The 21,180-nt window shown below is 56.2% G+C and overlaps 1 protein-coding gene across 5 annotated transcripts; it reads right to left on the reverse strand.

The window, feature by feature from the left end:
- Positions 1-2,449: 2,449 nt before the first annotated feature.
- On the reverse strand, positions 2,450-18,030 carry BAK1 (BCL2 antagonist/killer 1). 5 transcript variants are annotated; one of them, XM_066982955.1, is made up of 7 exons: positions 17,896-18,030; positions 14,041-14,158; positions 7,413-7,548; positions 7,142-7,285; positions 4,854-5,034; positions 4,590-4,670; positions 2,450-2,752 (listed from the first exon to the last, which is right to left on the reverse strand). In XM_066982955.1, the coding sequence occupies exons 2-7, from the start codon at positions 14,126-14,128 to the stop codon at positions 2,465-2,467; spliced, it is 918 nt and encodes a 305-aa protein (XP_066839056.1). In that variant the 5' UTR covers positions 14,129-14,158; positions 17,896-18,030; the 3' UTR covers positions 2,450-2,464. The 5 variants fall into 5 exon arrangements, with proteins under 5 accessions (XP_066839056.1, XP_047909680.2, XP_066839057.1 ...); XM_048053723.2 differs by lacking the exon at positions 17,896-18,030 and adding an exon at positions 14,909-17,139; XM_066982956.1 differs by lacking the exon at positions 17,896-18,030 and adding an exon at positions 14,240-14,836.
- Between the last annotated feature and the right edge of the window lie 3,150 nt (positions 18,031-21,180).

Raw genomic sequence — 21,180 nt, forward strand, 5'->3', positions numbered from 1 at the left:
ACTCTTCCTCCAGCTTCTCAGCCCCTTTTTATAGGCCCATTATAACCTTACGAATTAAATCTCCCTGCCCACCCACAAACACACGCTTCAAATTGAAGGAAGAGTTTTCTGTCTGGGCAACTCTGTGTCACTTAGCACCTCCTCTGGGCTGCCTCTGGCACAAAAGAAATCCCCACCAGAAAAGCCCCAGTTTCCTCCCTGAAATCCTTCATGTGCGGGGACCCAGCAGAGAGGGACTGGGAACAGAGTCTCAGAGCATGTGGCCTTAACCTTGATCAGCAGCCCCGGCTCGCACCCGTTTCTAGCACCTCCAGCCCTGGGGGCTGGCATTGCTTCCCGCATCCCTTGTTGCTGCTTCTGGGCTGCACCTAAGCCTTCACCAGGCACCACGATGCTGAAACCATCCCAAAGTAACAGATCCTGGGGCTGGGTGGAGAAGGGAAGCAGCAGGAGCCTTTGGTTCCTTTCCCTACCCAGTGTAGGGTCAGGCAGGCGCCTGTGCCAGCAGGTGCAGGTATCACAGAGAGCCAGACCTTCCCGAAATACAGCCCTAGCTTGGGTCACTGCTAGACAAATGCCACGTCTGCTCCAGCTGCCACGTCACCACCAAACCCTGCAGTGATTCAGGTATCTTTGAGAGGGGCTGAAACTTTCCTTCCCACCCGTTTGAGCCAGTGAACAATCCCCTCCTTGTGAGCGGCCAGAGCTGAGCCTTCTGCTCTCCTGCCTTTCTTTTCCAGCTGAGGGTTTCCCCTCCCTGCTTCCCTTGCTCACCGGGGAAGAAACCAAAGCTTTGGGGGCAGCCATGCCCCAATAGCACCATAGTGGCTAGGAAGGCGACAACAGGGAGAGCCTGCTATCCAGTGCATTACGTGGGCTTCTTTTCATACAGGGTATCACACGTGGCCGGGTTGCTGTTTAAACACAGCTTACACTGCTTTAAAATATTGATCAGGTCTTTATCCCCACAGAAGGAACCGATTGATTCAGCCTTTCAGGGAACGTTTGGGGTTATTCTGAGATTTTTTATTTTTATTTTTTCCTTAGAGCCCTTACTTCCGTAGTAGGGATGCACTTTTTGGTAAAAAGGACTCCTGGCACTGCCAGCCCGAGCTAAAGCTGCCTGCACGTCGCCCAGGTGCCCTGCGCTGCCTCGGCCAGGCCCTTCCCTGAACTCTGCCTTGTGGGGCTTTGAGGTAGATTCCTGCTGCGGCTCTTCAGAGGGCCCACCGGCCCTGCAAAGAGCATCATCTGCTGGGGAGGACAAAGCCTTCTCGCCTTATTCCGCCTTGGGTCCAGCAGCCCCAGCCCATCCTGCCCCCAGCAGCGGTCAGGCCGCGGCCCAGCCATGCCTGCCCCTGCTGCGTGCCAGGGCCTGGTGTGTGGTGCAGCTCTGGGGGCACAAACCCCCGGTCACCCGGCCAAAGAGGGGGGCCTGGAAGCAGGATTTTCCCCCCGTGGGAGTTCAGCACCCAGGTGGCTGTGGCTGCAGTGCTGTGGCCATCCAGTGACGGGATGCAGTACTACAGAGCAGCCACCCATTCACGTTCCCACTTCGGGCCTGCCTCTGCTCAGCCATGGTGCCAGGAAAGCTGGGAGAGGTGAGGGCAGAGTGAGACAACGTGCTGATACCCTGAGACAATCCTCCCTGCAAATCCCCTGAGAAAATGCCTAAAACGGAAACTTCCCTTTGTACAGCACCTATGTGAAAAGTTCCCTTCTCAGTCCTGGTATCGCAGACTTTACCAAGGCTTGACCATCTACCATAAAGCTGAAAAATTGCCTTTATTTAAATGGCCTTACATCTGAATTTGGTTTGCAAGGTGAAACCCCTTCTCTGGAAGATGAGAATAAATTACAAGCAGCATGACTTTCTGTACTAGCAGAAGTACTCCAATCTGTTAGAGTTCTTGGAGTGTGTCAGTAAAGTAGTGAATAAAAGTTGATGTACTGTTTTCTTTCCAAGGCCCTCTGGAAAAAGTCCTGCTGGAGACATAACCAAATCAGACAACTAGAGGACCGTGGCAGATCAATAATGTGACCGATTAAGAGAAAAGGAAAATAACAATTAGCAGTTCATTTTCACTGTGGCAAAAAAGCTCCATCTGGTGGTGTTTTCACCCAGAAAAAGAAGGTAAGCTGGGGGGAGAGGAAACTGCAGATGATAACACTAGGTTGTTCAGAGTGGTTCGTGCCAGAGAAGAGTCAGGAAATCTCAAGATCTGCTCAAGACAGTTGAACAGGTGGCAGGATGGTAAATGAAGCTGTGTGTGGATAAATGCAAAGAAGTGCACTTGTGAGGGGACAGATAAACTATGGGGGGGGTAGGGGGGGTGTCAAGCTGCTCACAGAGCATCAGCACAGCTGCACAACCTGGGCACAGACAATCCACTGCAGGCTTGTGCTGCTCAGCACGTAAGTGTTACAAAGGAAGCAACCCAAACAGATATATAGCAGAGGAATATTATAGCAAATATTTTAATGCCTTTTTAGGGAGTACAGTCCAGGACACTCCACCAGGGATCGGGATACTGCAGAAAATGATGGGCACAGAAAGATGGATATGGAGAGAGGCCAAAGAGTTTGCTATTCTTTCGTTTAAAAAAAAAAAAAAGGAACGTGAGGGACATAAGTGATACAAAATTATGGCTGGTCCTGCCAAGCTGCAAGGAGGAAGGCTGCCAGGTGTCCTCTGTCTGTGCTTTGATAGGACACGTAGTCCCAAGGGAGAGACATTGAGGAAAAAATCCACCTGAAGACAAAGGTAAGAATTAATGACACGGCGAGGTGATAGAGGAAGGTTTTTAAAAACACGACAGCCAGGTGTCTGCCAGGAACACCTTTGGTACGGTGGGGCAGAAGGGCTGCTCTCTCTGTCCCCAGTTTGCCCACCGTGGTGACCCCAGGCAGGGCTGCGGGTGAGCTGGGCTCTGCCCTGCCGTGGTGACCCCCCTGCCAAGGGGATGAGTCCAAGCAAGGGCAGTCGTGGTCCCCCAGCCCGTTTTGCAGTAGCAAAGCCAGGCAAGGTCCAGCCATCGTGGGGTGGTCCCAGTGGGCAGCGAGCTCAGGCTGCTTACGCCTGTGGTGCTGCTCCAGCCCAGGGGTCCCTCTGTGACAGGAGAGGAGCTCAGGCACGGGTCCACGGCTCATTTCCTACCTCCGAGGTCCCCCTGGCTCCCTCCCCCAGCTGGCTGAGCTGCTCTAGGAGCTCGGTGATGCTGGAATGGCTCAGACAGGGCCAGTCACAGTTTCAAGCCTTACAGAGTCACCTGGATTAAAAAGAGCAGACAGAGCTAAACCGTGCAATCCGCACTGGGATGCTCTCCCTACTTTGTAAAAGTCAGAAAGATCGGAGATTGAGCGGTGCCTGCTTGCATCCCTGCCTCCCCCAAAACTCATGTTCAAGCATTAGTCAAGAACAAGGTCAAATCCTTTGCTGAAAAAGCCATGGGTTGCTGGGGCAGCGTGCTGTGCCCTGCTGTCCCCGCAGCCCTGATGTGGCAGCCCTGGCTCAAAGAGGACACATCAAAGAGCCCGTGCAGGGAAGAGATGCAACCAGTGCCTCCCACTGAGAGCAAGGGGACCAACTGGTCGTACTGGGGCTGCTCACGTGCCAGTGTGCTGGATGAAAGCAGCCAGCAGACTGGAGGGAGGGCAGGCTGCCTGCACACCCCCGAGTCACCACCCCACAGCTTTTTAGTGTTTGGAAACCTGCTGCTTCCCAAGGCCTGCTGGCACGCGGCCTCTGAACTCCTGCGAGGGCTGGGGTGCAGGCAGCGAGGTATGACTGCGGCCCCGGGACCAGCATCGGCCATGGGATGCTGCAGGTTTGGGGTCTGGGCTGGGGCAGGGAAAGTCTGCTCATGCCAGCACTGCTGGCTGCTGCCATCGATTGTCAAGTAACAGGTTGTGCTCCTGTCACCGTGTTCCTATAAAAACGGGTAGGGGCTGCTTGCTAAAAGGAAAGGAAAAGCTCAAGTATTCGGGCTCAGGAGCAGGGGGAAGGTGAAAGCAAGCACCACACGGCTTTCTAATGCTGGCTCACCCCTCCAGGGGCTTATAACCAATGCTCGGAGCAACCGAGGCTGGAATCCCTCTTCGAATGCAGGTCTGGGCTAGAGCCAGCAGCAACAGGGGAGCTCTGCGCCTACCCCATGGAGTGTCTTAGGAACAGCACAGAGTGGACGAGACATGAGACACACGCACACGAACGCCCACGCCGGCGTTATCGCGACAATGCTTTTGTTCCTCCAGAGGAGCCTGTTCTCCTGCCTCCCTGTTGCAGGCTACCGGGGTCACGGTGATGCTCTGTCCTCAGCACAGTGAGGCTTAAAGCAGCCAAAGTCAAACCTTTCCCCCTGCTGCCTCTCTCTGTAGCTCCTGGTGGCATCGCCGTGGGTGGCAGAGACCCCGCATCCTGCAGCGGGAGGGTCACGGGTCCAAGCTGCGCTCTCTCCCCCCCCGGAGGTTTCTCAAATCCCCCCCCTCTCCTGGGAGACGTCAATGCAGGATAGAGGTTTGAGAGAGAGCTTGGCCGGACCCCTCAGCCTCTGCCCCCACGTCAGTCAGGGCCTGAAGAAGCGTCGTACCACTAAATGCCCCACCATCACCAGGGCCACCACCGCCAGCATGTACTTCATGTAAACATTGTCCAGATCGAGTGCAGCCACCTGACGGGAAACAGAGAGTTAGCAGGGGGCTTTAGACCTGCCTGCACCCTGCCTGGGCCGGCCTCCTGCTCTGCCCCACGCTGCCGGCCCCACCAACCTCAGCTGCACCTCGACAGAGCCCACCAGCCTCCCCTCGCCCCCCCCAAATCCACCAGGGCACAAGCTGTGGCCCCGCTGGCTCACCCATCCTCCTTGCTGGGCGATCCACTGGGCGATGCGGTTGCGCAGCATGAACTCCGTCACGAAGCGGGCGATGCGGCGGAGGAAGCCCGTTATGCCGTGCTGGTAGACGTGGATGGCCATGCAGTAGCCGAAGCCCAGCAGCGCGATCACCCGGCCCCAGTTAATGCCGCTTTCGAACAGGCTGAAACGAAGCCGATGGGTTTGGTTAAATCACCCCCAAAAACTGCTGAGGCTGGCTCGCCTCCCTAGTCCTCGAGGTGCATCCCTGCCGCGCAGGCAAAGCGGTGATTTTGTGGCCAAGCAACACGCGGACCTCGATAACCTGACGTGCTTTCGGAGCAGGGCAACCACAGCCTCGGCCACAGACACTGTTTGCCTCAGCCAGGTGGATTAGGGATGTCGTAGGAAAAAAAAGAAGCTTCCGAATCCTGCACACACCGCTAAAGGCTCTGAACTGCTGGGGTGGAATCCTTGGGATGGCTGTGGCTGTCCTGCCACCCTTCTGCCCATTCCATCGTTCCCTCAGGTCTGCACCCAAATACAAGGGCACGCCAGCTGCCTGTGAAGAAGCTCCTGAGCTACCTGGGTTTTCACAAGCCAGGGTGTTAACCCCGGCACGCTGGAGCAGGTGCCACTTTCAGCTACCAGGCCGTAGGCTGCAGCAAGCTCCGAAGCTGCTGCACGTGCAGCTGGGAGCAGGAACTGCAGCCCAGGTACCCCGCAGCATCCCCTGCCTTTAGGATCACACCTGGAGGTTAAGCAGATCTAGGGCAGAAGGAACAGGATTTTCCCTTTTTGTGCACAAACCCCTCCTAGACCTACAGCTGATCTTGCCTTCTGCTGATGCTCCCAGGGGCCGGGGGGGGCTCCAAAATACATCCAAGTTGTGTCCTAGTGTTCCTGATCCCAGTTTCAGCTGCTGCGGGCACAAATCTGCCGTGTGCAGGTTTGGCACTGATTTACCTAGACTGCTTTTTGAAGGCTTTTTTTCTTGGTTTCCAGCAAGGTAAGCCAGCAGGAAAAGAAAAATAAAACCAAAAAAAAAATATAAAAAGGGGAAAAAGAAAAGTAAGCGCTGCATTTTAACCTGGTGCTGCCCCAGCTGTCCCTGCACAGCTGAAGGGAGCTCTCCTCTCCGCAGAGCCGGTCGCAGAGGGCGAGGGAAGGAACCACGAAGACACAGGTAGCGCAGAGAGGGGGACAGAGGTTAATTTACCTGTTTGCGGTGCGTTAACCGCCTCAGGGTGGCAAAGCGGTGAAAACAGCGCAGCTTGGCTTCCCAAGGAGAGGGGAGCAGGAAGAGGACAGAAGAGAGGCAGTTAGACAACACACACCGAGCGGAGGGTGCGCGGGGACAGGTCTGCACCACGGGAGCTGCCAGATCCCGGGGCCAGGACCCAGAAAACCCCTGCCAGGAGTCTTCTGCAGGACCCTGGGCAAACCCTTAAATGTGCACGGGGCCTTGGTTTTCTTATGGACAAAATTCAGGGAGAGGGGTGAGGACTTAGCCCCTCAAGGCACGGTTGGAGCATCCGCGACCACCTCGGTGGAGCCGGCGTAATGCTGCGGAGTAAGGCGGCTCGGGACACAGACACGAGCCTGCACCTGGTGCAGTCAGGGCAAAAAGTTATCCAGGTGTTTGCATCTCAGTTCTCACCCCGTTGCTGTGCTTGAAGTGGGAAAGCTGGGCACGCATCACCTGCACCGGACAGCTGCAGGCTTTTGGGGGCATCCCAACGTCCTGAGCCAGCCCCATCCTGCTCCAAGCGGGCACCACCACAGGCAGCGAGCGCCTGCCCTTCCCCAGGGCTGTGTTTGCTTTGTGCCCCCAAAAAGCCCGGCCCTCCAGGACTTCCAGCCACCAGCCAGGCGGTGCTGGGACCAGCAGCAGCTACGCCTTGGTCCGGGGCTGGTTGTACACCTGAATGGGAGCTGGGATGTTTGCTTGGCCCCACTTCCCAGCCACTTTCCCCAGACTTTCTGCCCCCAATCAGCTTGAGCAAGGACCGCCGCTGCACGGCCGAGGGGGCAACGTGTGGAGACTGTGCCAGCAGGAGCAAGAGAAGAGGCAGAAAACGCAGGAACCGTAACGGTGAGCTTGGACAAAGCTCAAGGCAGGGACGTGGATGGAGCTTGAACCGACAGAGCCTGTGTGCTGCAGGGGGGGCGGCTGCTCTGGGCTGGGGGCAAGGCCTCACTGGGCTGCACTGCACCCAGCGGGACCTTTCCATCCCTCGCCTCCTCCAGGAAAAGGCATCCTGCCCACACCGAGGGAGCTGGTGCCTTACCTGGAGGCGATCGTGGTGAAGTACTCGTAGGCATTCTCCTTGGTGGGCTGCAAGGATTTCAGCATGTAGCGAAACTCGGCGTCGTACCGCTTGTTAATGTCATCGCCGATGATGGCCAGGCGCCTCCCCACCAGGCTCCCGGTGCTGTCCAGGGGAAAAATGGCATTACAGGCAGGCCAGGCTTCCCAGTAAGAGCAGTAGCAGGTCTGTAACGGAGCCTGGCCTGGGGCAGGGTAGAGGGATGTGTGTGCACTTGGTGCCTGAGTTTTACCTGCCCAGCTCTTGCTGGATCTCCGCAATCTCCGGGTCCAAGGGCACTTCTTCCCCACTCTCTTCTCTCTCCTGTTGGTAGCGGTAGAAGGCATAGCTCCGAAACACCTCCTCGGTCTCCTGGACCACCTGGTCTTCTGAGAGAGACAAGGGAAAGAAAAGTCAAGGGGGCAGCTCACCTGCTCGCTTTCCCCAAGTTGGAAAGGGATCACACCTTCTTTTCCAGCCTGAATTTGTGCTGGCCTGCTCAAACGTCTCCTCTCTCCACATGCATCCTTGGCGGTGCCCTCCCATCGCAGTCTGCATCCTTCCCCTCACTCTGTAGCCCCACATCTCATCCCCAGCCCCTCTCCCTTGGGTGAACACCCAAACGGTGCTCGCATTTCGGGCGGTCGCTGCCCTCAGCAGCCAGCCGAGCCCCCTGCCAGGGGCCTGCACAGCATTTCAGGAGCCCCCAGGACGTGACAAACGCAGCCGAGTTTGCCTCTTCCCTTGCAGCTGCAGGGGACTGGTTGGGGTTCACAGCCACAAGTGAACAGCAGAAAGTAACGCAAAAGCAATCCAACATGGATCAGTTCTCAGAAAGCTCATTTCGAAGCCAGACTTGTTTCTTGGAGGGGCACGAGCCCGCATTTAGATCATTTTTTTTTGGCCAGACACAGGACTGTCACCACACACATTGCTGATGTTCAAGCTCTCCCCACATGGCAGCACCTCTCTGTAAGGGAACCGCTCGGCACAGACAAATTCAGGAATCCTGGACCCAAACCCCAAGAGGCAGCAAAGCTCAATCAGTGCAGAAAAGCCTCCCTCAGCAAACAACCCAGGGTTATTTCTATTTAAATGCCACCCATGGTCGTGCCCTCGTGTGGCATCAGCAATGACACGGTGACCAAAGGTTAAACTGGTCATTTTGGAATAACTGATAGGAATTTGGAATAACTGATAGGAATTTAGCTGATTCATTCGCCTGCTGCCAGTCTCACCTACACCCATCAGCGACGAGGCCAGGGGAGGGTTTGCGCCTTGTGCATGGGCTGCCAGCAGGAACAGAAAGATGAGGTTTTGGACTAAATCAGAAACCATAAACCAAAAAGGTGGCTCCTTATCTTGCACTGGCAAGCAGACAAACAGCCCAGCGATGGGTCTGAACACGGCTGTGTGCGGACCCCCAGGCCCTGCGCTTTGGTAACGAACCCACGTGGAGGCAACGAGCCCTGGGCACGGCGAGGCTCCGGGCTGCGAGCCGGGGCTGCTGCTGGGTTTGGGTGCCGCAGCTTCCTTCCCTCGCTCTCGTAAACAAGCAGGGTTTGGCACGCCAGGTATTCGGGGTTCAGCGGGGGCAGGCACCCAGGCAGTCACGTCACCGGCTCCGACAGCGCGCGCAAAAACCGAGCTCAGGCAGGAAATGAGTCAGGAGCGAGCGGCGGCGGCAAACCTGCGCCCGTCTGGATGCTGCTCGGGCTCAAGAACCACACGTGGGGCACGGGAGCAGATCCTCTGAGCAGAGGGCAGCACCTCCCTGTGCCGCTTGGGGATGGGAAAGGGTCTGGCTGCGGCTGGGACCTGGAGCAGGGAGCCCCCGGTAGGCATCCCAGTCCAAAGGTACCATGGTGACCGATACCTTATCTCACGCACTGCATAGCTCCTGGGGAAAGTACCCGGTCTGTCACGGGGTGTCTCTGATTAGAGCTTGGTTTCAGCTAGCCCGGGGAATGTATTCTGGCTGGAGAAACACTCAGGCTTACAGCACTGGTTTAGCAGCCCAGGATTTGGGGGAATCGGCTCTAAAGTCCAGTTAATGCCCTTCTTCCCAATTTCTTTTCTAAGATGCAAAATCTGTGGGGGACAGAAATACCACGGGCACACCCACAGAATCCGTAGGGGACCAAAATACCATGGACGCATCCGCAAAATCTATAGGGGACTGAAATGCCACGGGCACATCTGCAAAACCTATAGGGGACCGAAATACCACAAGCCCATCCACAAAATGTAAGGGACAGAAATACCACGTGCACACCACAGATTCACAGACGTTAAATGAGGTGCAAAGCACTGGGCACAGCTAAAGGAGCAGCAGGACAGCAAGACCCCACAGACCTGTGCCTTTAGGTGACGGCTTTCAAGGTGCACCGGGAGCACACGACCGTCAGGCAGACCCGCAGCAGCAAGCAGGGCACCTCGTTGCAGCAAACCCCGCCAAAACCCGGCCCCGGCATCCCGGCACATCCACCCACCAGCCTGGGCGCACGGTTTTCTGGCCACTCGCATTCCCAGCACAGCGATGCTACGGGATGGTGACATCCCCACGGCCCCTGCGCAGCCCCAGGGAGATGGAGCCAGCCCTGGGTAGGGTGGCGCAGGGACAGCAGAGGAGCTGTCGTGCAGAGACTTGGGTTACAGGGAGCTCGGGCTACGTAAATAAAGGTGAAGGGAAGTGACAAGCCCCGGTGTGTTTTCAGGGGACTGTTTTTTGTTTTGCGGGAGCAGGTTTATTTGGCGGTAAACAAATCCCACCTTACCAGGAGCCAAGCAGGGAGCAGTAACCAGAAAACGAAACTGACTGAGTCACAGTTTCAGTGAGAGGCAGAGTAAACAAACTGCAAGAACAAAAGAGGAAATAAGCATACCCAAAAATCCCTGCTTTTAACTATCCCAGGCACTACTTTTAGTAACGCGAGGACAGGTGGACGTGTCCCTTTTCCTCCCAGATGCTGACCTGCGGCACCTACTGGGACCACCTCTGGGTGTCCCCCACTGGAAGGACGAGGCTCTGGATCGGGATTTGCCACGTGGATGCTCAGGACCAGCAGTGCAGAGCAGGCCGGAGCTCCTCCCGCATCTCTGGGCTCCTGGGGTAGTATCGGGGGGCTCGGCATCAGGCAGACCCCGTGCTGCAGGGGAGGACTCTGCTCCGCTTCCCTTTTGCAGAGCGGTGACCCCATTGTGCTCGGTCCCCAGCACCCAGGCCAGACCTGCTCCAAGAGCAGCCCCTCGCCTGGATTCTGCTTTCCTTCTCACTGCTCCTATCTCCCGGGGAGCAGCTGGTAAAAACTATCAGCCTCACCAAAATCACCCCTCAGATGTCATTACAACTTAACAGCCCCGCTACAGGCTGCAATAGTGACAGATGCAACCTGGCAGCGTCCCTTTTGAGCTCAGCAGACGGGCAATAACCACAGTAGCTGTCTGCACAGAGACTGACATCCAACTGGGAAACATCGACTGGATCCCAAGGGAGAAAACAGCTCAGGGGACCAAGAACAGTCCCTGGAGGTTTTTGCCTTGAGGGGTTGCAGTTGCAATTCAGGTGTGGGATGAGCAGGATCTGCATTAAGGGAGTTAAGCTAGCTTCCACCAGGCCAGGCAGCACCTCGTGTAACCTATTGCCTGTCATCAGCACTGACATCTACGATCAAAGGCTGATCAGCTTAAAAATGCATCGTGCTGGCATAATCCTGCACCTGAGATCAGAGCTTCCAGACAGCTAAATGAAAAACTGCCTTCCCCAGAGGCGTCTGCTCAGCATAAAGCAACTCCCCTTGCTCTGTTCTTTACAGCAAATATCTTCCCACCCAAAAGAGGAGCGAGATCCTCAAACAGCCACCACACAGAGCTACTGGGCAAACGCCCTTGGTTTTAGGATTGAAATTTCTCTATTTATAAGTGAGATTTTCTGGTCCAGATCCTGGACTGGAGTCAAGGAACCTGCTTTAGTTCAGGGGGTGCCACCCCAGCAGGGGCTGGGGGCCGCTGCAAGGTTTTGCTCGGGTACTTTGCTGCCCAAGCTGAGACCTGTCCCATATTTGCTGATCTCTGGGACTGCAAAGGGAGGCAGGGCCCCGTGCTCGGTGGGATGCCTGAGATGGGTGGGCATCAGCTCTGGCCCACCAACGTTTTTAGAAACGATTTTTTTGAGCATCCTTTTCAGGCAGGAATAAAGGAGCCATAAGGCACTTCCAGAGCAGGGCTATTCCCCTGTGCAGCCATAAGAAGGATGACTTTTTTTTTTTTTAAATGGAAATCTCATATTGATGGGAGATGCAGTTCAACAGGGAAATCCAATACTCAATGTCTGTTTGTGCTGGAGATGGGACCTGCAGGGGCACCAGAGCAAAGAAAAGCACATTCAAATGGTTTCAGTCGCTCTACAGAAACTATGAGAGCCCAGGCTTAAACAGACAGGTCACTGTTTTTTCTACTCATTTTGCAGGTGGTCTTGGAGATGAAGACATGGAGCCACTCACAGACGCATGACTAACACCTCTGAGCAACTATTTATCAATCCATCACTTCTTTCGCATGCAATGTCAAGTCCACAGGTAAGATAAACAACTAGGGACCAAGCCGTACACCTCTCTGAGTTTGTTATGTGAGTATTAAGCACACAAGCAAATGAGAAAGCCCAGGTAATCAGAGTAAGAGAACAGTTGCCAGTTTAGCACTGCAAACTCTGAGTCAGATGGCTGGGTTTTCCAGGCACAACCCTGACACAGCAGACATCCTCGCAGAGCCTTGCTTCAAATCTCTGTCCATTTCCCCAGCAGTAGGAGCAGATACAGCACCTACACCTTTCTCAGCAAAGCGCTCTGGGATTCCAGCTAATGTGGCCCATACAGGAGCTAAGTGTGACCGCACAGATAGTATTTGCATCATATGGACTTGTTCTTCTTCACTGTAGGGGAACTACACTGCATTTTGCACGACTACCTGCAGGTGTGAGGACAGCCGTGTCCATGGGATGTCCCCTGACATGGGACATCCCCCTGACCTGACCCTCAGTGCAGTTATCCCAACCGTTCCCAGAGCTGTGTGCGCACCCTGGCAATATGTCTGAACAGGGAAGTGCCACCAGCCCCATTTTACAGATGGGAAAAGAAGTCGGGCAAGGTTAACGAGTTAATTCTCTGAATTAGGAACTCCACTTCCTGAGCTCAGCTCGGTACTGTTGGTGCTAGGCCTCCCAGCCCTCCTGCAATGTTTGCTCCCCTTTGCGTGACTGTTCATGAATCACGTTGTTCCTCCTCTTCATCACGCACTGCCACAAGGCTCCTGCCTTCATCTACAAAACCCTAAAAATACGAGAAGTGTGGGTTGCCACCCAGCCTCACAGAAACACCAGCATCTTGTCCCTGCCCTAAGCAAGGCCTGGTAGAACAAGGGATCAAGACAACACTCAAATCCCTGACCAGCAGGGAAATCCCTTCGCTCCCTATGCATCCAAAGACAAACAAAAAAGGCAAGCAAGCCCTAAATGAAAACCAGGCATAATACCCGGTGACAAAAGCTTTCTTCCACCCAGTAGTCCCATAGCACGTGTTGTTGGAAGCTGCGCATTTTTGCTGCCACCTGAGTCCACATGGCTTCTCCCCAAGAGGTACACAGGGATCCTCCAAATTCCAGGTGGACCCCCAATTTTTGGGAAGCAGACGGGTGCCAGTACTGCCAGTAAGTGTTTGCAAACGTACAGGAAGTGTGACTGTAAAACTGTGTGGTTAGAGTTCAGGGCCCGATCCTCTCGCAGGTTTTCACATCAGCATCTCATAGGCCTCAACAGGAAATCAGCATACGTAAACAACTGCTCTAATTTATTTATTTTTATGCCTTGTAGACTTCGGTAAGGGAAGGACAGTTTTTTGTTTTTTTTTTTTCTCCCTCCTCCAATGTGTTCATGCGGGATCCAGAACAAATGGTACTCCGAGATGGAGAAGAGCCTGGGCTGTACCAGAATACACACACCATAACCAGGCCCATAAACCAGCTCTGAGCTGGATCTGGACTCAAATACATAAACAGTTAGCTATAACTTCTAATCTCCAGTATTGACAGAGCAGCAGTGACTCAGCCTTATTTACAAGTCCACCTGCAAAACAGGTTAAGAAGTCACCCGTGTTGAACACCTCGCTGTGCAGCGGCATTTTATCAGCTGGGGACGAAACGGGAGCTGAGGCTTTTCCCAGCTTCGTTTCGGCCCAGTTCCCAGTTTCACTCATCAGTGGGCCATGCAATCACACCATCTTCTGGGTTTGGGGTCTACAGGGAATGGGAGGCACCGCTCCTTGTCCTTCCTGACTCCCAAACTTTTTGTCGCCGCCCCGACACAGCAGGGACCCGACTTGGTCCGGCAGCTGATGCTGCACGACTGAAACCGCTCGGCACGGCACGTTCTCCTGCCTGCTTTAAACCTCAAGTACCTTTCGCTCGCTTGTGTTGGCGGAAGGGAAAGTAAATGACACCCAGCACCTGTGGCACATCGAGCAGCCAGCTGGGGCAATTCACCCCACGCCCAAGCCTCCATGCCTGCACCCAGCTGGCAGCAGACCCCAGCTCTCAGCAGCTCCCTGCACGCTGTTTGCTGCAAGCTTTGCAAGCCCCCTCGCTGCCCACTGTGCCAGCCCAACGCCAAGCATCTCCCAAAAGCTCTGAGTGTGTGAACTCAGGAGTTCAGCTCTGCACAGATGGACGGAGCTGACTTATTATCCCAGCCCTGCAAAGCCCTTGGAAGAATGAAAAACCATCTTTTCAAAGAAACACAGCAGGAAAAAAACAAACAAACAAACTAGAAAACCACGGCTGAATGAATATGCTTCCTGCCCCAGCCCCGAATAGCGCATCCCCCTTTTTACCTGAATTGAGCTCTTGTGACAGCCTGCGCCCATTGCTGCCCCGGCGTCCGTGGGCCCCCGGTGGGTCTCCGTCGTTCCCTGAGGCCATCGCAGAGATGCTGGGGAGGATCAGCTTTACCTGGAGAGGGGATAGACAGGACGTGAGCCAGGGTATGGCCCATCAGCAGTGACACTGGAGACCTCTTGTGCCTTCCCACACCTCTCAGGTCAGCATCACGGAGCCCCTTTGGCCGAGCCAAGGGCTCAGAGAAGCACTGCCTGCTTTTATCTCCACGAGCAGCCTGGCTCCTCCCTTCCCTGCACTTGCTCCCTCATGGTCACACCGAGTCCCTTGGCTGGATTTCTCCTTTCTTCCCATCAAGATGTTTGCAGACAGTAATATGCCATAACAGGAAAGTCACCCAGTGCCCTACCCTGCTTCCCCACCCTTGCTGGAAACCTACTGGCTGTCCCATGACCCACAAAGTGCTTCTCCAGCCCAAACAACAGCATCATCTGCAGCAGCTTCGAGCTGGGAAGAAACCAAAACCCCAGCACCAAGCGTTGCAGGGCTGCCGGGTGCTGAGCCACTGCGTCCCCACTGCAGCCAGCCCAAGCCATGGCCGTGACTGCTCAAGAGCAAACCAAGCTGTGACCACAGCCAGCTGCCCCAGCAACAACACCGATTCCCCTTTGCAAGCACCTCTGGCTCGTTTTCCACAATTTCTGCCAGTCTTTCTTTTCCTATATCCAGGTGCCCTAACTTTCCGTTCCTTATGTCTTCCCAGCTCCTCTCTGAATAAGAAAATTAAGTTATCAAGTTGTTACTAAGTTAACAAATGCCCAGTTCCAACTGCCCCCGACCTTCAAAAGCAACCTAAAACCATACCTGTGTTTAGGGCTCTGCAAATTTCTCAGCAGCAGCTTTTACCCCCTGCTCATCACACTGACATCACCCCCGGTTTGTGCAGAGAAGGAAGTGAGGCCGCCCGCTTAGGTCGGGGTTAGATCACGGCGGCGGCTTGCCTTTTGTTCAGCATGCCAGTACATGTTCCCAGGCCAGGCCTTCTACAGGGCTGAGCTGGTAGGTTTTTCTGATTTGCACCAGCTTTAAATTCGTGAGGACACACTGACACCCAAAAGCTTAAATCATATTCTGGCCAAAAATAAATACTGAAAAAAAAAAAGTGCTGGTTGCAGATAAATAACCACCTACATCAAGCTTAGGAGTGCAACACCTGGGCCAAGCTTACAGCCTCACACCGATTATTCAGAAGAGAAAAACGGAGATCATAAAACAGATTGTGAAGTGCGGTATCCAGCCAGGGTGGGATGAGGGGCTGGAAATGCAAAGTTTATCAGCCTGGCTTCGAAAGCCCTCACGTATTTGCATATCTGCAGCCAGGGACTCTGAGCCCTGGTGACACACAGATGGAGGTGCTGTTTTTTCCTACACGCCTCCGAGGACAGGATTTCCCTTTTCCTCCCCGACCTCGTACATCGCCATCCAAGGAAAAGCTGAAAACATGCTGAGGACCTGGGGCGGCAGGGAGCCAGACTGCGGAGCAGAGGAGGGACGGATGCGGCGCGGGCAGCTCGGCGAGCGCCTGGAGCAGCAGACGCACGCTCAGCGAGGCTGAAGTCGCAGCCCACCTCCCATCTGAAGGCTTCAAAGGGAAGCAAGAGCAGACTGGGGGCAGTTCTCTGTCCGTTCGTGGGTAACCAAAGCAGGAGGAATTCCTTCCATGCCCCGCAGTGCTGCAGCCCGAGGCTGCGCTGAGCACGGTGCTGGTCGTGGACGTGTCCAGCCGGAGTTTAATCGCCTCCGGAGCTTTTACAGCACAGGCTGTTGATGCAGCCGGCCGTGTTTCACGTGGACCCACTGCCTCTGCCCAAACCTCAACCACCAAGAACCGTGAATTTCTGATGTGGCTCCGACTGCTCCATCTGAAGGATGTCTGGGGGAACACCCAACTCCGGAGCCTGCGCCGCAGCTGACTCATGTGTTGCTTCGCACTTGTTGTCTGCCAAAGCCTTTGGAAGCGAGTGTTGCAAGCTGCGACTGGGGCCGTAGAGGAACTTTCATTTTCAGTTTCCCCTCTCAATATAGTTTCTTGCAGCGCTTTCTTCTCTCGCACCGCGGGGCACCGCAGGCCTCCTGCGCACATCTGGGACCGGCGGCCGTGTCCCCGTCCCCTGTGTGTGCCGAGGGGCTGCAACCCACTCCCAGATGGGACCCAAAAGTCCCACTCCTGCAAACTAAATGAATTTCTGAGCTAGCTGGCTGCCCGCCTCTGCTGGCGCCAGTGCCTCAGCCCGGCCTCTCCGGTACCCAGAGCCCTCGTTCCTCCTGCTTCCTGGTCGCTGCCCCTTTGCTTTGCCCCGTTCCCCTTGGTTATGAGAATGTTGTGCCAGGAGAGAGCAGGGAGGGTGCGAAGGAGGATTACAACACCCAGACGCTTAAGGACAGCCCAAGGCAGCAGAAAATGAAGGTCCTCCAGGGCTCGGGAAAGGGCACAGGGAGGCGGCAGGGCACTAGGAGCGGTGTCTAACTCAGCCAGAGGACAATTCACCTCCACTCTGACTTTTCGCTCTTGTAGGAGGCCCCAAAGGGTTAAAAGGAGCAGATAGCACCTGGGCTGTGGATTTAGCAACACCTCTGACATGGCACAGGAGCCTTATCTTTATTAACGAACACGTGCCAAAGGATCAGCCTTCCTGCAGGCTTCCCTCCTAACAAGACCTTTGCCTCAACTGTTCCTTGTTTCACCCTCTCTCACTCTGCTCTAAGGCCTCTGACACACTTCCTGAGCACCCCCAGGACGTGCTCATCGCTCAATTTCTCCCAGCTTTTCTCCCAAAGGACAGTGCCCGGGCAGCAGGGAGATGCCAGGGCCAGCCCAGCGTGGGAGGCCGATTTGTGGGGTGCAGGAGGGCAGGGGACTCGCAGGAACAGGGTGGGTACAGCCCCAGCCCTCCGATGCGTTATGAAAATCCCATTCCAGGAAATGCACGGAGCGTCCCCTGGGAGAAGCATTTCACGTGCCTGGCCCCCGGCCCATGCAGCGATCCCACCAACAAGCAAGAGGCAGCAGGACCAGAGGACCCCAACCCCTGCTCGCTCAGCGCAGAGACACCCCCCCCCGGAGCGAGCAAACGGGGGAAGTTTGCCCGTTTTTGTGCTTTCCCGTGCCCACCCAGCCCTCGAGCCCCACGGCCGCAGCTGTCGGGGACGGGGACCTTGCAGCCACCCCCCCCACCCTGTGTCCTGGTGGTGCTGAGCAGGAAACCATGCAGCTGAGCCCATGGGGCCACACGTGTGATGCCCGGGGCTGAGGTCACGGCTCGGAACGGAGCTGGCCTGATGTCACCACGGTCCCCAACACGGCACGGCTCGGCTCTTGTCACCGATGGCCCCGAAAGACCCCTCTGCCCCACGCCTCCCAGCGCCCTACGCTCAGCATGGGGGTGCCAGGGGGGCTGTCACTGTCGTGGCCTCACAAGGGAAGAAACGAGAGGAGAAAAAAAAAAAGAGAGGAGGGGGAAAAAAGAAAAAAAAAATGGAGAAAACATCACCAAAAGAGGCGACGTTTGCTCTTTGGGGCAGCGCTCAACATGGAGCGAGACCTTTCAGCCCCGGCCCGGAGATCGCTGCCCGCTGCATTACGCTGTGTAGTTCAAATCTCCCGCACCAGGAGGGTGCAGGATGAGGCCCTGGGGCTCCGTCCCCCCCCCTCCCACCTCCCCAGGGTCCCCCCGGTGCATTTCAATCCCGCCCCAACCCCCGGCAGCGCTCAGCAGCCCCGGCCCGGGGCTGGGGGGGGCGGGGGAAGGAGCATCCCGGTGGAGGCTGGGGGGGGGGTCCCCGCTACTCACCGGCTCCCGGCGGGGTCCAGGGGGGCCGGGGGGGTCGCGGGGAGCCCTAACGCATCCCTCCGGGGAGCTGCCCCATCCCCGCCGCTCCCTTCCTGCCTCCTCCCCGGAGCGCAGCGGCGCGGCGCGGGGGAAGGAAGCGAGCAGGGCCGGGGAGGAGGAGGGAAAAGAAGAAGAGAGACCGAAAAAAAAAAAAAAAAATTAGAAACCCAACCCCAGACCATAGATGCAGAAGCGGAGCCGGGCAGGGCTCAGCTCAGCTCCCTCTAGAGGCGCCCTCCCCGGCCGGAGCGTGGGAAAGGGGCCGCGGCAGCGCTTTGAGCAGCGCCGTGCGCCCAGGGGATGCTCCTGGGGGGTTTGGGGGGGATTTGGGGGACCCCCTCGGCTGGGGGCACCCCCCGGCTGCGGGACACCCGGGGAGGTTCTCTGGGTGCCGAGCCCAGAGGTGTAGGGGTGGTGTGATGCTCCTCGGCACCCTGCTTGCTGTGATTCCCTGGGTGTCTTCTGCTTCCCCTGGGGTCTCCAGTGTTTTTTTTTTTGGTTTTTTTTTTGGCCTTTGGGAAGGCTGCAGGTTCGCCCTCCGTCGGGTTCCCCCGGCAGGTAGGGCCAGGAGCTGTGTTAAAGCCCTCAGACCATTTCAGGTTTCCAGGAGGACGCTTCTCCTTTGGGCCGCCAGGCCAAAAGGGTCGGTGGTGGTGGAGGTGCCTCGCACCTGGGAAAGCTGAAATCCACCGAGGTTAGGGGAAAAAACCCAACAGCGTGGCTGGAGGAAAGGGCGTAATTCACCCTGGGGAGCAAGATAGTTCTGCAGGGGGTGGCTGTTTGGCTTGGCCCCAGAGCTGCCCCAGCCTCTCCCCCAAGGAGGCTGCTAAGGGCTTTGCTGCTGGGGCTGCAAGCTGCCAGATAAGCAGGGATTTGGGGCCAGTTTGAATGCTTGATTGGTAATTATCCAATTACCTGTGGTAGGAGCACTGCTTGTGCCCTGGGATGATGTGTCCTGTGGGATGTTCCCTGCCCAGGGGAGCAGAATGAAAGGATTTGATGAACGCCTGCTGGAGCTTTGCTGGGGAAGCAGCGCCCAGATGCAGGGGGCACAGCCCTGGCTCCAGAGCTGCCCTCGCCCCCTGGGCACCACGAAGAGCCGGCTGCGATGGGGGAAGCGATGGTGAAGCCTGCGGTGACCTAGGGGAACAAGGGCCAGGAGAGCTGCGCCTGCTCAGAAACGGCTTTTGGGGGGATAGGACCATAACCATGGAGCAGAGGAAGGTGAGGCAGCAGCTAACGGGGCCGGTCCCCATCAGGCTGGCAGCCAGGGGTCTGCCTTCCTCCCAGAGAAACGCCTGGACCTGGGGGTCTCGAGGCCCCACCATCAACCTTTGTTCTGTGGTGGCTTCTCTTGTGCACAGCTGGCGTCGTCCATGCCCAGTTTCAGACTATACACCGGCACAGGCACTGCAGGGGACGAATCCTGTACAGATGAGCCCTGCACTTCTCTCTCCACAACACTGCCTCAACCTGGGCTGTTCCTCAGTTCACCACCATTTCAGATTTGCCATCCCTCATTTGTATTACCTCACTAGAAGGCGGTGCTGGTGAGAGCTTTTGCAAAAGGGGATCTCATCTAAATTCCTTCTTCCTTGTGGCAAACCACTTTTCTTCCACCTCAGGTCTGTTGCATGATGCCTCTGTGGCATGGCTGTTGAAACCAGCTGGGAAAGTGGTACTTGGCGAGCACCAGATTGCTATGATCTTCCGAACTGAATAAATCTAGTTGTGCTGAGCAGGGAAAACTGAGAAATAAGCTGTGCTGAAGGCTGGGACAAATCCTCTGTGTCCGCAGCAAAGGGGTTGTGGGGGCTGAGCTCTCGGTGGGGAGCAGGCACTTGGGCTGCAGGCGCTGCGATGTCTGCAAACGGCTGCTGGAGAGTGTTAGAGAGGGGAGAGATATTGGGGAGATAAAGGGGAAATCGGTGTGAAAGCACTAGCTCTGCTATGGGAATGGCCAATATAGGCATTGGGAAATGGTGGTGGCAAGCATTTAGGGAATCGTTTGACACGCGGTCTAAACCCCTGCTTCGTATTGCTGTGCTTTTAAGATGTAGAAGCAATGGGGAAGAAATTCCAAGCTGGCTTCGTGGCTGCAGATACAGATGTGAAAATTTCCTGGCTTCCTGCAGCCCCTTTTGCCGGGGTAAGCACAAAGGTGCAGAACAGCCTCACGAGGAGCCTCTGGTTTCTGGACTTGTGGCGTTTTTTAGGGAGTGATTTCACCGACTGGTTGATGCAGCCTAAAGCTGGGCTGCTGCTGGCAAGGGCGCTGCAGTGAGCTGTGTGTTCCCAGCCCTCCTCTCGCCCCACGGAGAGCAAGGGGCTGATGAGAAGGGGCGATTTTTGCGGCGAGGAGGGCTGCAAACTGTGCTTCGTGGGAACCCTGCCCTGCCTGGCTGCCTGAGCCAGGCGATGGCAGAGGAAAGGAAACAGGAGGATGCAGCTGGGGTGGGGGAAGAATCTCAGTTTCAACTGATCACGATGACACGGCAGTTTTAGATGAGTTTGGGGGGGGGGGGAAAACCCTTCTGGCAGCCTGCACTTGTGGGCTAGCTGACGGGTAGCAGATCCACGGGTGAGCAGATGCTGGCAGAGCCAGCCAGGAGAAACTCCGAGCGTGGAAGCAAAACCAAACTCCACCCAGCGAGCTGCCCTGAGGGCCTTGCTACACCCGTGGAGAAAGCTTTGTGCCGGTGGCACTGCAGCTACAGCACAGCTCTGCCGAGCGCAGGAACTCTGCAGAGACATCGTGCCCCTGCCTGTGATCCCAGTCCTAGGAAAACCCTGAAGCTGTGCCTGAGTGCCCAGGGGAGAAATAGTTTGTTGGGTTTGCTGCTGGTTCTGCTGCTGCCGTCGTTGTCGTGAACGTATCGCAGCGCGGTGGCAAACTCCTTTTAAAAGTTGTTTGCAAAGTCATTTGCTCTGCTGCTGCCTGAAGAAGTAGGGTTTTAGCCTCTTGCTGGCCTGCTGATCCTGTGCTGCCGGATGGTGCCCGAGCCTTTCATGTGAGCCCCCCTCCCACCTCCCTTAACGGTGCAAAACCCCCAGGCTGGGCCAAGCCGCGGCGGAGGTGGGCGTGCAGCGGGAGTGAGTTGCTGTGGGTAGAAGAGAGGCTTCATTTTTTGGGGGTCCCTCTGCTCCCCCAGCCCCAGGCTGTGCACGCGTTGCCCCCCTTGGTGCCATCCTTCCCCCCCAGCTCATTTCAGAGCCCAGCTCCGTGTTCCGGGGCCGTTGGGGCCG

Source organism: Anser cygnoides, chromosome 25, assembly GCF_040182565.1.
Source record: "Anser cygnoides isolate HZ-2024a breed goose chromosome 25, Taihu_goose_T2T_genome, whole genome shotgun sequence".
Lineage (NCBI taxonomy): Eukaryota > Metazoa > Chordata > Aves > Anseriformes > Anatidae > Anser > Anser cygnoides.